Genomic DNA, 15,825 nt, shown 5'->3' with positions numbered 1-15,825 from the left:
AGACAAAATTATAGAAATCGTGTCACTGTCCAAATATTTACGGACCTAACTGTATATACACAATTTATTCATAGGACACATTAATTAATTTAAGTATATCCCTTGTCTTGTACCTGTGTTGTTTGTGAGGGGTAGTGGTGGTCTAGTGGATAGTGAGTTGGACTTGTGATCGGAAGGTTGTGAGTTCAAATCCCGCCTGAAGCCACACCACTACTAGTGTGCCCTTGAGTAAGGCACTTAGCCCTCAGTTACTCCAGGGGGAATGTCCCTGTAATTCGTAATTGTAAGTCGCTTTGGATAAAAGCGTCTGCTAAATGGCAAAATTATTATTATTAATTATTGTTTCTGTTCATGTGGAAAGATGACTGACCCGTTCACCAGAGCTTTTGTTTCTTCTTATATTCCCAAATGTTGATTTTGGCAAGCCCAAGGTTTTGGCGATGTTTCTGACTTTCACTGACAAACCACACTGTACAGTAAACTGGATAATGATGTGCAAACTTTATTGGTATTTTCTTTTCTTTTTTTTTAACAATACAGTATGCTCACACAAATTAGAAAATATATGAATTACATAATTGCACATTAGAGATCAACATTCGGTATGTGGAAAGCGCTGATCAATGTATATCTTCTATTAATCAGTGTAGCCTTTTCATGACGGTGTATTCAATATCATTCTATAAAAAAGTTATCAAACATATACACTACAATCATTAAGTCTTAAAATATTGTAAAACATTTATATATAAATGTTCAAACATTTTATGTTCAACCATTTAATTTCAGTATTACTGCAAGACTCCATTTCACTTCATGATTGTGTTGTATTAACAGGATTTACCATACATACATTTGAGAAGGCTTTAAGCATAAAGAACAGTATGTATTTGACAGGAGAAAGAGAGCATTTCCATATTATAAAAGCTGATTTCATGTTTGTCTGTAGCTACAGTGCGCTAAATTAGACATCCTCCTCAAGTATTTCTTTGAACAGAATGACATCTTGCAGAAGACTGAGTAGGAAGGAGAAATTGTATATTTGGAGTTCAGCCTCCTCCCTCTCCATCGACTGCTCCCTCTGTTTCTGTTGGATCATTCTCTCTGCCTCCTGATACATTTTCTGAGAGAAGTGTTCTCCTCCGTTTGCTGCAACCATGTCATCAACCTTCTTGATCAGCTTACCAACTTGACGTCTGTCTTGGCTTTCATTGTTGAAGACATGGAATCTGCCACCACAGCGCTGAATCACTTCTTGGAGCTTTGAATCACCGACTTGCACATATTCTTGTATTGTTTGACGGCCTAGTTCATCACCACGAGTGAAGAGCACAATCATGTACTTGGAGACCTCAGGACCAAAGATTTTCTCTAAGGCCTCCACAGCTTTCTGCTCCTCACGGGTGAACCTGCCCAACTGGATCACCAGCAGGAAGACATGTGGGCCGGGGCTTGACACTTGGATACATCTCACTAGCTCGTTTTTTATATGCTCTGGAGTTTTCTGGGTGTCTAAAATTCCTGGTGTGTCCACCACATACAACGATCGTTTACCATGAGCCTTCTCCTTCTTACAGGTCTCAGTCGTAGAGCTAGAACCAGGGCTAGATCTAAATAACTGTTTACCCAGGATGGTGTTTCCAGCAGCACTTTTCCCCACGCCCGTTTTTCCAACGAGTACAATCCTCAGGTCGCGACCTACACAAATAAAACATCCTCAGTCATATACAGTACCCTGCATAAGTAATGGGACAGAGAAGCATTTTTTTCTTCTTTTCCTCATTTAATTTGATTAAGTAGAGATTATCAGCTTTTATTTGATGGTATTTGGAATGGTTTCAGCATTTAGAAATTACACCACCTTTTTATGCATAATACCCCTATTTTGTGGTACCCAAAAGTAATGGAACAGATTTATTCAAGTATTCACGTTTAGTAATTTAGTAACCCTGTTCTAGAACTCCAGAACCAGGCTTTTTAGGTGCTTCTTACTAATTAACCTGACAATCCTTTGTTAGGATAACTAGTGGTTTGCACCTTGCAGTGAAGCCTCTAAGACATATCTGTATACCTGCACTGTTACACTTATTACACGTTAACCTACCCACCCGTATTACTACTATTTAAAAACATTCATTTTGGGACAATCATTGTGAAGTAGGACAACCTATTCGTTTTATAAATTAAGAATTTGTTTGAAACACAATTGTTGGTGATTTGTATGAGTCATGACCTCATCAATAAACATTTACTCAGAAACAAAACTACAGCAAAGTTGAATTGTCCTCACCTGCAGGGAGTGAGGAGGAATTACCCATCTTGTCTTGATACAGTTGGAAATAAATGATGATGTGGTGTTTTCTTTATAATCAAGCCCAGGTGAAACACACCCACTCACCCCATCATACCTTTCTACCGGAGGTGGAGGGGTGGAGGTAGACATCAGAGGACAGGTGGAACACGCCCACTCTCTACCAGAGGAGGCAGGTGGAGGTAGACATCAGAGGACAGGTGGAACACGCCCACTCTCTACCAGAGGAGGCAGGTGGAGGTAGACATCAGAGGACAGGCTCATTGGAATGCATGGAATGGAATAAGAAATGGTATCAAACACTAACTCTAACCCTAACCCTACCATTCCTTATTCCAGTCCATGCATTCCAGTGAGCCGTCCTCTGATGTCTACCTCCACCAGCCTCCCCTGGTCTCTGCATAAATGCTGAGGACACGTCTGTCACATTTTCACAGATCACCAATGACTGATGCAGCAAACCATGTCAAGAAAATTTTCATTCAGTAAGTCGTACTTTTAAAATCTTAAACGTAAAGTATATTTGCTCTACATGCAGTACATCATTTTGGATAAATAGTCCTTCTAGATTTACTGTATATATTTACTTGCACTTATTTACTTTCCTCAAAGAAATACTGTATAGTTGGTCTACTGGAATATTTAATTGCAATATTCAAATTAGAACCTTCAAGGTTTTTCAATGCCTATGCAAAACAAGTAAAACATTATTTAATTTGTTCTAGGAAGAAATCCACCACCCAAGAACACCATTGTTCTTCTGGGAAAGAAAGACGACTCAAAGTGTTTGATTGCAGATCGTATCCTAAAGCTAAAGAAACATACCAATGTTACAGGCAAATGCATGAAAGTAGAAAATAAATCATTAGCTGTTGTAATCACCCCAGACATTTTTGATGAAGATGCTGATTCTCCAAACCAGCAAATTATCGACTGTATGGCACTGTCGTACCCTGGCCCTAATATGTTCCTGCTTGTAGGTGACAAACCAATTAGTTGTAAAGAGCAAGTCACAAAGCTAAAGGAGACCTTTAAAGTCTCAGACAGACACATTCAATTCATATCAGAGGATTGCAAAGATGATATCCTACATCAACTATTGAGCACAATTAGAACCGAGGAATTCTCCTACAAATTTGATGACTACAGTGAAGATGTTGTTAAAAAGAGAATGCGCATTTTGGAGCACAGAAGGAATGTACGTGGAATGTAAGACCAAAATACATTATAAAATGTTCTATCCTTTCAAACATTAAGGGTATTCATTAATAAGGGTATTATTAAAGATATGATGTCATGACTGTATACTTTAGGTCTGGGCAGACTGGCAGTTCTGACAACACCAAAAACGACCCTCCAAGCCAAGCTACAAGCCATGGAGCAATGGGAAACCGTCAAGATGTGGTAAGCCCAGAGTGGAGTTTGACAGGGCATCCTGTCAGTGTAACATCCTGTCGTGTAAAATCCAGCTGTAACTAACCTGTAGGGCAGGCATGGGCAAACTACGGCCCACGGGCCATATGCGGCCCGTTGGGCTTTTTAAACCGGCCCGTCGAATATTGGTACAAAATTGTCCAAATTATAGTAAAGACCGGCGTTTCAATTGATTCCACTAGATGGCACACTCCAGACACAATTGACCTTTGCTGGAGTCTGGTCTATCCTATCACGTGGAACAAGTTAACCAATCACAGCGAGGAGTTTCACTTAGTACTTTTGGTTTGCTCTGCTAATGTTAGAGTTGGCTAGTTAACATCACATCAGCCAAAGTAGTGATTAATATAATAGTCTAGCAGGAAGGCCCCTCAGATTTGGACTGAGATACCCCTACCCGAGGTAGAACAAATGACAACAATGATTTTTCTTATCTTTAGGGTCTCCCATTAATGAAATTGATTGTTGTCAAATTGTATTTTTGGGGAAAATATGTTTTTTTGGTTGTTCTTTAGAACTACCCCAATCCCTGCAAAAATTAGACCAGGCCGAATATGGGGAAGGTGACAAAAAAGCCCATAACTTGAGAAGGATCACTCCTTTCCTCTTCAGATTTGCTGAGGTATAAACCAGGTGGCTGTCCTACATCACCAAATAGTCAGACAACTATTTACCTAAATAAATACTGAATTATAGTCTTGTAAACTTAGCTTTAGTTTAGACGGAAATTGCACTTTTTGGTGATAAGAACATAGGACTCCATCACTTTTCTCTCATTTATCAGAAAAACTGAAATCCCTAAAAAATATAGGTTACCATTACTGAATTGTCTAGGGTGCTATTGAACACTAACCAGTAGTTGTATGGACGCCTAACCCCCCCCCCCCACCCACCCTACCAGTCACACCAAACCTGCTCAAAGAGGATGGCTGCAAAACAACCATTCAGAGGAATCTGTGGCATTTAAAATAACAGTTATTCTGAATGTAGTCTAAACCATTTACAGCATAAGGTGTCATCTTGCTGCCCTATGCTGTTTAAATTGTTTATTCAGAAGTGGCCAACCTTTGGCCCCTCGCTGTATCTCAGGTTGTTTCTGCTATCTCTGTATGGAATTATCTAATTGGTCCTCTTTGTGACCTCTTTGTGGTAGTAAAAGGTGTCACCTGTTTGTCTGGTTGCCGGTTTGCCTGGTTGTCACCTGTAGTCCCTCTATCCTCTCTATCCTTGGACTGGCTGCCTTGTCTTCTAGTTTGAGCTTCCCCTCTTCACTTCAGTCCCTAGTCCGCCCCTCTACCCAGCCCCAAGTGTGCAGCACTGTGCAGCACCCCCCCCCCCCTCCCTCTCCACCTCTACCCCTCTTCCTCCACTTCTCACTCTATTTGGGCTCAGTTCTGCTGGGCCTGCCCACTGCAGGGTCACTGCACTCTTTTCCTGCTTGTCTAGGATCTGCATCAGGGACTGAGAAAGAAACCACACACTCGCATTGTTGTGTGTTTGGAAAATAGGAAAATATTTGTAAAGCTTCTGCCAGTGTCAATGAATTGTTAATGGTCGATTTCAGAGATCTGCTATGTCATGTAATTCAAACTATGACTATCTGGAAATAACGTTTGGAACAGAACTGCAGTAAATATTTGGACATTTGTCCATTCATGCACACAGACCACGTCCATTATCTCTGTTTCGTTTTTTGTCTTGACCTTAGGCAGAAGCTTAGGAAATATACCAGGCTGCCATGTCACACAAAACATTATTCTTCTCATGTCATGGCACAGCACAACGCTTACTGCAGGTCTGAGCTTCCTGTTGCCTTCCACTCCCACAGGAAGTGAAACTGGGAGGTAACATTGGAGCTACAGTATGTCTTAGAGGAGTGGGTTGGGGCGGGGCGGGTTCTGGGGGGCATTTTCTATCATGACAGCAGTAGGACACCTCTCTAAACCCCCAGACAGAGCATGTGTCTCCCCTCTACTTAATGTCAAAAAAATTACAGACCAGGTGAACACATTCACAGAGCTTAATCATCAATTTGAAAAATGTCATTCATACTGAAGTCCCCATTCATACTTGATATCCAGCGGCTAAAATATGATGAAGTTGCAGATATGAACAGACATCAAAGGTTTTAGACCCTGGATAGGCTTTATGGATGTTCTTATGAATATGTCCACAAAAATGTATAATGGTAGATTTACATTTGTTTACATTGCTCAGGGATTAGATTACTACTGGTCCAAATGATGAATTCATTTTTGGGGTGAAAATAATCATGGTACATTTCTAAAGTGTGTAATATGTCTTAGTTAACCCGCCATGTCCCTATGAATAACCACATCCATTGGGTGCATGGGTGGCCCAGGAATACATTTGATCCTGCCCTAACCAATTTACTACAATGTCCAATGTTCATCAATTTATTTGCCATTTAGTTTGAACTGAAATTAAAATTGAGGTCAAAGTGATAAATAAATGGATTGGGAAGTACGCGAATGGAGGGATGAGGACGTCATATGATGACACCGTATGAAAGAGATTCTGGAAAGTTAGAAGGTTGAGAACCTTTACAATTTGCTGACTTGAGTTTTCTGGCACGTTGGAACATGAAGACCAATGCAACTCAAGCGCAGAGCATTGCAGCTTGAATTCAACCCATTGCACTGCTTAACATGCAATGATCATGGGCTGTTCTGACCACGTACTCTTTGTTAAATGCTCTCTTATGCTACTTTGTAATCGCATTCTTACTTTTTCGAGCAATGCAATGTACAAGAATGACACGGTCACTAGTCATTTTAATGTTGGTATCACTATCTTTTTTCCAACACTAACACTATCTCTAGTCTTTGGTTGCATCTTTATGTAGTAATGACAATATTCCAGTATTTGTTTCGTTACTTTCAACAGACTGTCAAACTAGACAGGATATTGCCATTTTAACATCAGCACTGGGCCATTGAATAAGAACTCTGAGCCCTAGTTATAGTCAATGCAAATGACCCTTCTTGCTGCACAATGTTAAATATCAGTAGCAGACACATCTGAGTTACATACCAATGGCACCCAGACAGACCCAACTCTTGTAACCTTTAAACAGAGAGTCTTAAAAACTACTGTACAACATCCATGATGCTGTAGTTGTGTGTCTTATACACCAGCAGCCCATACACCAGTGTCAAATAACCTAATCAGATACACAAGCAATGTTTTGGCCATTATACTGTATCTTTATCTCTCTATCCACACATTTCTATCTATTTATTGATTTGAACGTTTTTTGAGATTTCACAACAATGCCATGTAACACGCATGTAACGATCTAATTGCCGATGCACATTATGCACTTTTGAAAGCCATTTTCCCTCAATTTTAAGATCAATTTGACCTCAGCTAGAACAAGCAGTTTTTTCTCTCAGCAAGTACAGAGATATATGTAAGTCAGAGGTGATATTACGGTATGTAGATGCAGTATGCTGTTAACTCTTTTAGAATTGTCGTTTTCAAAAGGGTAGCCTTTACATCTCTAATTTCTTTTTTATAGATTTACACATTTGTTATGCATGGTCTGAGCACAACAAGTTTGAATTAAGGTTCCAGTTTCAATAAAACCTGTACTATTTACATATGTTTTAGAGGTTTGCAATTTAGAACTAATAAACTTTATTTTATTGGGTTACTCTTATTATGACTATTTGGTGATGTAGTTCAGCCACCTGGTATTTCCCTCTCCAAATATGAGGACCATCAGAGTGAGCATTCTTAACTTATAGGCTATTATGCCACTTATCCCCCATTCGGAATTTGACTGTATCAGAGAAGAGGTAAGCCTATGTCTAAAGAAATCTCATTTGCCATAGAACTGTATGAGATATTTCCATACAACTACTGGTTATTGTTCAATAGCACCCTAGACAATTCAGTAATGGTACATTTTTTAGGGATTTCAGTTTTTCTGATAAATGAGAGAAAAGTGATGGAGTCCTATGTTCCTATCACCAAAAAGTGCAATTTCTGTCTAAACTTAAGCTAAGTTTACAAGACTATAATTCAGTATTTATTTAGGTAAATAGTTGTCTGACTATTTGGTGATGTAGGACATACACCTGGTTCATACCTCAGCAAATCTGAAGAGGAAAAGAGTGATCCTTCTCAAGTTATGGGCTTTTTTGACACCTTCCCCATATTCGGCCTGGTCTAATTTGGCTCTTTTTCAGGGATTGGGGTAGTTCTAAAGAACAACCCAAAAAACATATTTTCCCCCAAAATAAATTTGACAACAATCAATTTCATTAATGGGAGACCCATTATCTTAAAGATAAGAAAAATCATTGTTGTCATTTGTTCTACCTCGGGCAGAGGTATCTCAAAAACTAAAGCCTTTTTTGAGGACTTGCTGCTAGACTATAATTCCACAAATGGATACTACTTCATTTCCAATCATTGTTAGCTAGATTACTTACTTAGCTAGCTTACTTACTTATCAAATGTACATTTTGTGATATAGATGCATCGCGCAATCAGCAGGGAGAGAGCCCGCACCGCAGAGCGCATAAGACCTGCCCCAGACCCTGAATATCGTTACTACGAAATATAATTCCACAACTGGATACTACTTCATTTCCAATCATAGTTAGCTAGCTTACTTACTTAGCTAGACTTATCAAATGCATATTTGTGATATATTCAGTGGCACTTCCAGTCACTCCCTCGCTTCTACTGTGCTTACTCGGGCCGACAATACCTGTTTTTTGTTACTAGCAATATGTCTAATTGAGTTAACTCGTATTATGCTCATCACCAAGTTCTCCCATACTGTGCTTTTGGACTAGTATAGTATGTTTTTATCAACGGTAATCAGGTGCTTTAGTTGGCGAGGAAACTTGGTAATGGTAAGCATAATACAAATGAACTTGCTGTTACATTAATGTGAAAAATATGATGATAAATACATATAAAGAAGTATAATATATGGCAGATATACATATGGTATATGGAAGTCTCACGTCTACTATGTTCCAGTTCAACAAATCACGCCACAGTTCCTAGTTAACTGATAAACACCTCTGATCTCTCCTGAGAATTGCCACAACCAAACTGACACCAAACTTTGGTTTTATTTATTTTTTAGGTAATGGCTTTTACTTGTCATTTATATTGGTTCACACAAACACTCTCCATCCATCTGCTACTGGCCCGGCCCGGCCCGTCTGTCAAATTTTAAAACTCATTGTGGCCTCTGAGCCAAAAAGTTTGCCCACCCCTGCTGTAGGGTAATATCCAGCTCTAACTAGTCTGTAGTGTAATATCCAGCTGTAACTAACCTGTAGCGTAATATCCAGCTCTAACTAGTCTGTAGTGTAATATCCAGTTCTAACTAGTCTGTAGTGTAAAATCCAGATCTAACTAGTCTGTAGTGTAATATCCAGATCTAACTAGTCTGTAGTGTAATATCCAGCTGTAACTAGTCTGTAGTGTAATATCCAGATCTAACTAGTCTGTAGTGTAATATCCAGATCTAACTAACCTGTAGTGTAATATCCAGCTGTAACTAGCCGATACGGTAATATCCAGCTCTTCTGTAACTAACCTGCACAGTGTGAGAAATAAATGCAGTTTTTGCAGTACAGTTCAAGCCACAATTGTGACAGTGGAGCTCCTGGCATGATTTGCTCTGACTTCAGAGATGTTTTTTAAGGAATGTACTCTGTTAGGCAGGGCCGGCCCTAGGACTTTTGTGGTCCTAAGCAACATTTTTAATGTGCCCCCCCCCCCCCACACACACACACACACACGTTTTGTCGGGGGGTTGGAGTTTTTGATTGACAGGTGTTTTTGATAGACAGGTGTTTCATCGACAAGTGGGGGCATCAAAAATTGGCATCAATCCACACACAATACCCCATAATGACAACGTTTTTAGACATTTCTGCAACTGTATTAAAATTGAAACACAGAAATACTTCATGTGCATAACATTTGCTAAAGAGGGTGACAAAAATGTCATCAACAAATCACTCGTTGAATTGAGTTCATCTTAATGCAAGGATAATAGTTAATGTAATTTTGGAATCAATATCTCTGTTTTTATAGGGCCTCTGATTTGCATAGGAATCAATTACACAATGTGTAGATTAGGATGTCACTACCAACTCAGCAAATTGTATAATTTTCTCTTGAACCTGATAAACTCCTCAGTCCCTGCCAATGACAAATATACAAATATACGTATATACCCATAAATAGCTACTTCACATGAGAGATGGTGCAGAAACTGGAGCATCAAAGTTTTTTTTTTGGGCCACTTGGTTATAGACCAATTTTGTAGAGTGACTGAGATGATGTTGTCCCATCGACTGTGCTTTTTCCTCTCCACCATTCAACTTTGTACATTTTTGTCTCCTCAGGCCTCAGGGTCACATTCCTGAGCAGTTTTGTTCCTCTCCATTTTCTCAATTTATAATGACAACCTGATCCACATTGATTCCTATGCAAATCAGAGACCCTATAAAAACAAAGACATTGATTCCAAAATTACATTAACGATTATCCTTGCATTAAGATGGACTCAATGGACCATCCAACATCAGTCCTACAAAAAAAAGTGTGGCCCCCTCTAGTGGTTGTGGCCCTAAGCGACCACTTAGTCCGTTTATGCCTTCGGCCGGCCCTGCTATTAGGTATTGTGCTAAAGCACAAAATAGTCCTAATGTCGTTGTTTTTTAAACACATTGTAGGAATTGTAATATGCATGTATTGCAGTCTACTTGCTTTAAGTGCCACTGCACAAGCTTACAATGTGCTGATATGACTCTGGGCAGAGTACTGAAATGTATTTTCTCAGCCTTGCACCTTTTATAAGATTAAGCATTGATGAAAGTTGAATAAAAAAATAGATAATTTATTGAAGGTACAGTATTGTTAAGTGACTATGGAGGTGTCTCAAACTATCTTAGCAGGGGACACCCCCTCCCAATCCTGGAACAAAAAAATAGATAATTAATTTCAAACTATCTTAACAGGGGACACAGACACACCCTCTCAATCCCAGCAACAATGTGAACATCGTCCTGCTGGGGCAGACGGGCACTGGAAAGAGCACCACCGGCAACACAATCATCGCCACCGACAACACCATCACCAAAGGCAACCATTTTAAGTCGTATGCAAGCTCTGGTCCTGTTACTAAAGAGTGTCAACGTTTAAACATTGTGATATCTGGTATACAGATTAGGGTCATTGATACTCCAGACTTCTTTGATGAAAGTATTAAAGGAAATCAACAGCTCTCGACCTGCAGAAAGTTGTGTGAGAATAGATTATGTGTTTACTTGTTGGTGATCCAGATTGGCAGATTCACAGAGGGTGAGAGAGAGGTATTCGATCAGTTGGAAAAGGCCTTTGAGGAGAGAATCAGAGAGAAAACTATTGTCCTCTTTACTCATGGAGATGACTTGACACAGATGAGCATTGATGACTTTGTCAAAGCTGACTCAAATCTCAAGGAGCTAGTTGACAAATGTGGGGGCAGGTGCCATGTGTTCAACAACACTAAGAAAGACAATCGGCAGGTGAAAACGCTGATGGAAAGAATCTTTGCGTTGACAAAATTGAATGTTCAATTGCCCCAAGAGAAGAGTTGTGTAGTGAGTTAACTTTGATTCTGTATTTTGATTCTGAATTGAAAGCCACAAACTCTTATTTGTAGGTTTTGTATTCAAATAATGTGTAGATCTATAAATGTTGTGATTATGAATGCTGTTGATGATTGATTTACTTAAAGACATTGTCATTTTAACTCTCCATTTATTGTAGGGTCTACATTTCTGTTAATGCATATATACTGTATCTACAAAGAGATTTATAGATTATTGTTTTCCTCTATTTTTCACCATAAGAAACTCAACTGCATTCCCATTCAAAATGATCCTCTTTGAAATGCCTCAGAAACTAAACTATACTTTTTGTTGATTGACATTGACACTGTGCTTCTAGCTAATTGATCAGATTTAAATTTCCTTTTTTCTTCTTTTTTTTGTGGCCGGAATCGAAGCGGGGACCCTGCGATTACATGGTCAGCGTTTAACCCGCTACGCCACCTAAGCGCCCTTAAATTGACTTTTTAATAGATTTTCCTTTAACCTTTGTATGCCTTTTATAATCCTTTTGCTTTATAAAAATGATTAAGAAAAGTCCTTTATGAACAATGGTATCATTATGATGAATATTATGTTAGCAGGACAGGCTGTTTCTAATTACCTTTGCATGTGGTTCTGGAACACAAGAAGAAACGTTATTTGTTGTTGAGAAAAACGAATGGTTGAAATTAATTGTGAATATAAATGTTTACTGTTTCTTTATGTGTAGAAATTCTTAGGGAATGGTGACACAGTCCTAAAACAAATATAATCAGGTAATCATATTAAAATCTCTCAGAAAATATCTTTGTGTTTCATTCTTTTTTCCATTTTCTGTGTATTAACCATTAACAGCCGCACCGCAGTAATTTAAGCAGGGCATTTTAATATTTCAGAAATGTTAAAAATGCACTTCTGATACATGTAACAGTTAGCTGATGAGTGAAGATACACCACCCTTTTGGCATTTTCTAAATTCATATGATACTGTTGAAGTTACCACATATTCAATCTAAGTCCAAGAACTACAGAGAAAAAGTACAGTTTTCACATTTTTAAGTTTGAGCCTGAAATTTGAATGCATTTCATTTGGATTGTTTTTAAAAACTTTGAAATCTACTCCACACATTCAAAGTAAAAACCAAACATTCAGGAAAATGTCCTGTATGTGAATGTATATGATCCCTTGGCAATGTCAAATCAAAATGAGTACAAAGCACTAAAATTACCAAATTACTCAGTAGTTGGATGAAGTCCATGGTGGTTCAGCTTATTTTATAACAAACATGAATCTCTCTGAGACGTTCCTGTCTTGTTATAAAGCAGATCGTGTCGACATCAGGCCATGCACGTAAACAGCTGGAGATGAATGCAACATGGTAGATGTGATGCATGAGACCAATGCTGATGATGCCACAGGCAAGACCTTCAGCCTTGAACACCTTGCTGAGCCTTGCTTATCATAATAATAATCATCATCATCATCATCATCATCATAATCATAATCATAATAATCATTACATTGATGATGATGATAATAATAATAAGAATCATAATTACATTAATAATAATAATAATAATAATACTACTATATGAATACAGGTCCAAATGTATTTTGCATTGTAAGACCCTCTTACCCATAACAATATTGTTGTCATTTGCTAGTTTGTAGTTGCATTTTTAGCTCCAAACAGGAGAAATACTGACATTTTCATTAGCATTTGAAGATTTTAATTTTCAGTTTTGGGCTCATTCACGCAGGTAATAGCTGTGATATATCAGGCAATGTCTACATTTACACTGACAAACCATGTTGAAGCAACATGAGGCAGATAGGATATTTATATGTAAGACCTGCTGGTTTGTATTGTACACATTAACAGATACCCCCATTCATTTGTAATTGTTTACCTGTTATGAGGTGGTGGAGAGTTGGCTTGTGTTGTGGCTAAAAGTGTACTTGCATGGTCACCTTGCTCTTAGTTTGACTATGCTGGATATTGCCTACAATACTGTATTTCTACTTCATGAAATGCTATGATGTACTAAAATATAAATACATAAATGAAGAAAAGAAATATTCTCACCAGCCGTCTTCATTATTTGGGGCCGGTATGAATCCTGTCCTGTTGTCAGCATCTTAACAGAGCAAAGGTGAACCAAGTTGTTATTACATTCCTTATGACCTCTCCTCGCATCCTTCACTAAGTTGGTGTGTGTGGAGGAGCTAGGCTGCCCTCTGCTGGTGAAAAAAGCGTACATGCATGGTCTCCAAACAGAATCACACGTCTCATAAGTATTTCCGTGCATGGTGCATCCTTCTCAAAATGCTTCGGCTCGCTCCAAGAGGGGGCTGATATCATCCCACTAAGTGTCGACCCTAACTAAACAACCTGTCCATGTTAACACCAGCTCATGGTGAGTATGAGCACCAGTGAGTGTTATGAGTTTAGTATGTTGTTAACGCTTGGCTACATAAGGAATGTCCCTACTGGTGCGTCTGGTCGACCCAACCGGTGCGCTACGTTAACATTTACCCGTTACCTCTCCCTCGGGTCTGCCCCCCATCGCACTGACACCTCACATTCCTCTCCTCCTCCCATCATCCCTCACCTCCCCTCTCCTACCTGGCCTGCCTCGCCCTACCTCTCCTCTCTCCTCCTTCCATCATCCCTCACATCCTTCTCAAAATGCTTTAGCTAGCTCCACGACGGGGCTGATATAAGTGTCGACCCTAACTAAACAACCTGTCCATGTTGACACCAGCTCATGGTGAGTATGGGAAGCACCAGTGATGAGGTATGTATTGTTAACTGCTAGAGGGCGAGCCAGCTCCTTCTATGTGACTAGGGCTGACTTCATGGACTCTCTGGAGACATGCTCAATGTCGGTAGAAGCCAGACAAACAACACCACAACATCCCAACAATGCTGGGCCATGGAAGTAGAGGAGAAGGGGTTGAACACGTCGGTTTAGTTAAGACATAGAAAGTTAAATCATGTTCGTAATAATAATAATCCCTCAACTGTGTGTGTGTGTGTGTGTGTGTGTGTGAGTGTGTGTGTGTGTGTGTGTGTGTGTGTGTGTGTGTGTGTGTGTGTGTGTGTGTGTGTGTGTGTGTGTGTGTGTGTGTGTGTGTGTGTGTGTGAGAGAGAGAGAGAGATGATAATTCCCTCAGCTTTGGTTGTGGGCGCCAGTTAGAGAAGTACTACTGTCCTCTGCCCATTAGCTTGTCCATGGCAGACTCCTGTCTTCGTTCTGTGTTCATTCAGGGTTTGGGCAACTTAGGGTGTTAATTGAAGACCTCCTTGGTGAAAGATGTGATTGTTTAGCTTGCCAAAAAGGAAGCTTGCGACCAGGACTGGCTTAATGCTTCCTTGATACTTGATACTGAAAGAGGTATTTGCTTTGTGAATGATGCACGCACATTAGATAACAGATCACCTGTTCCAGGTCACCAACACATTCTTTTAACACAAAGGTTCCTCATAGTTTTCATTAGTTCAGGAATCTCCTTCCGTAGTTCGTCTGTTTTAGTTGACAATAAGGCACCTCAGGTTACACACGGTCACTTTTGTTTTTAAACCGCCTAGAATACACTGGCCATGGAATGACATAGGATATCTATATCCTATCTATATCCATATCCATATCTATATCCATATTTATCTATCTATCTATATCTATTTATTTATTTACTTGCTTTATCTTTAGAGCAACAACTTGGGAAAAGTGCAGAGGAGGGGGAATGAATGACCAATGGGAGCTGGTGATGTTTAGAGGTTTCACTCGCTCCAGGCCTGACCCTAATGATGCCGTGCAGGCTTGTATCTGTTCCTCTCACATTATGTACAACCACACTGCTGTGTAGATAAGGGTTAATTGACCATAATAGTGTTATAGTGTTATATAGAATGATATTTTGAATACACCGTCAAGAAAAGGCTACACTGATTAATAGAAGATATATATATATATCGTAGAGCTACGATCGTTTCCACGGTCAAATTGACTCACGTTGACATTTTATAAATCACTACTTTGTCGTGGTTTTCTACGTACGACACAGGTAAGATCAAATTTGATCCAAAGTACTTTCTACAAATGAGGCCCCAGGAGCGAGTGAAACCTCTAAACATCACCAGCTCCCATTGGTCATTCATTCCCCCTCTCTGCACTTTTCCCAAGTTGTTGCTCTAAAGATAAAGTAAATAAATAAATAGATATAGATATAGAGATAGATATGGATATAGATATCCTATGTCATTCCATGGCCACCTAACTTCCACCAGCTATCCAGTGAACACAGAGGCCTCCCCCACCCGGTGACGAACCCCCCCCTCCCCCCTCCCTCCCCCACCCGACGACGACCCCCCCCTTCTCCACCCGGAGACTCTCCAACGAAACCGTTGAACAATGGGCGCCCCCCCCCATCCCCCAATCCTC

At 39.6% G+C, this 15,825-nt stretch overlaps 1 protein-coding gene across 1 annotated transcript; it reads right to left on the bottom strand.

The window, feature by feature from the left end:
• Nucleotides 1–964: 964 nt before the first annotated feature.
• LOC308164710 (GTPase IMAP family member 4-like) lies at nucleotides 965–2,318 on the bottom strand (the record flags this gene model as incomplete). The annotated part of the gene is made up of 2 exons (XM_080550775.1): nucleotides 965–1,698; nucleotides 2,291–2,318. 2 exons carry the CDS (start codon nucleotides 2,316–2,318, stop codon nucleotides 965–967), a joined length of 762 nt encoding a protein of 253 aa, XP_080406901.1.
• Nucleotides 2,319–15,825: the final 13,507 nt, after the last annotated feature.

The sequence above is a fragment of the Nansenia antarctica genome, assembly GCF_963989245.1.
Source record: "Nansenia antarctica genome assembly, contig: SUPER_8_unloc_2, whole genome shotgun sequence".
Taxonomy (NCBI): domain Eukaryota; kingdom Metazoa; phylum Chordata; class Actinopteri; order Argentiniformes; family Microstomatidae; genus Nansenia; species Nansenia antarctica.
The sequence above is the reverse complement of the archived record's forward strand: the minus strand, read 5'-3'. Positions and strand labels throughout refer to the sequence as shown.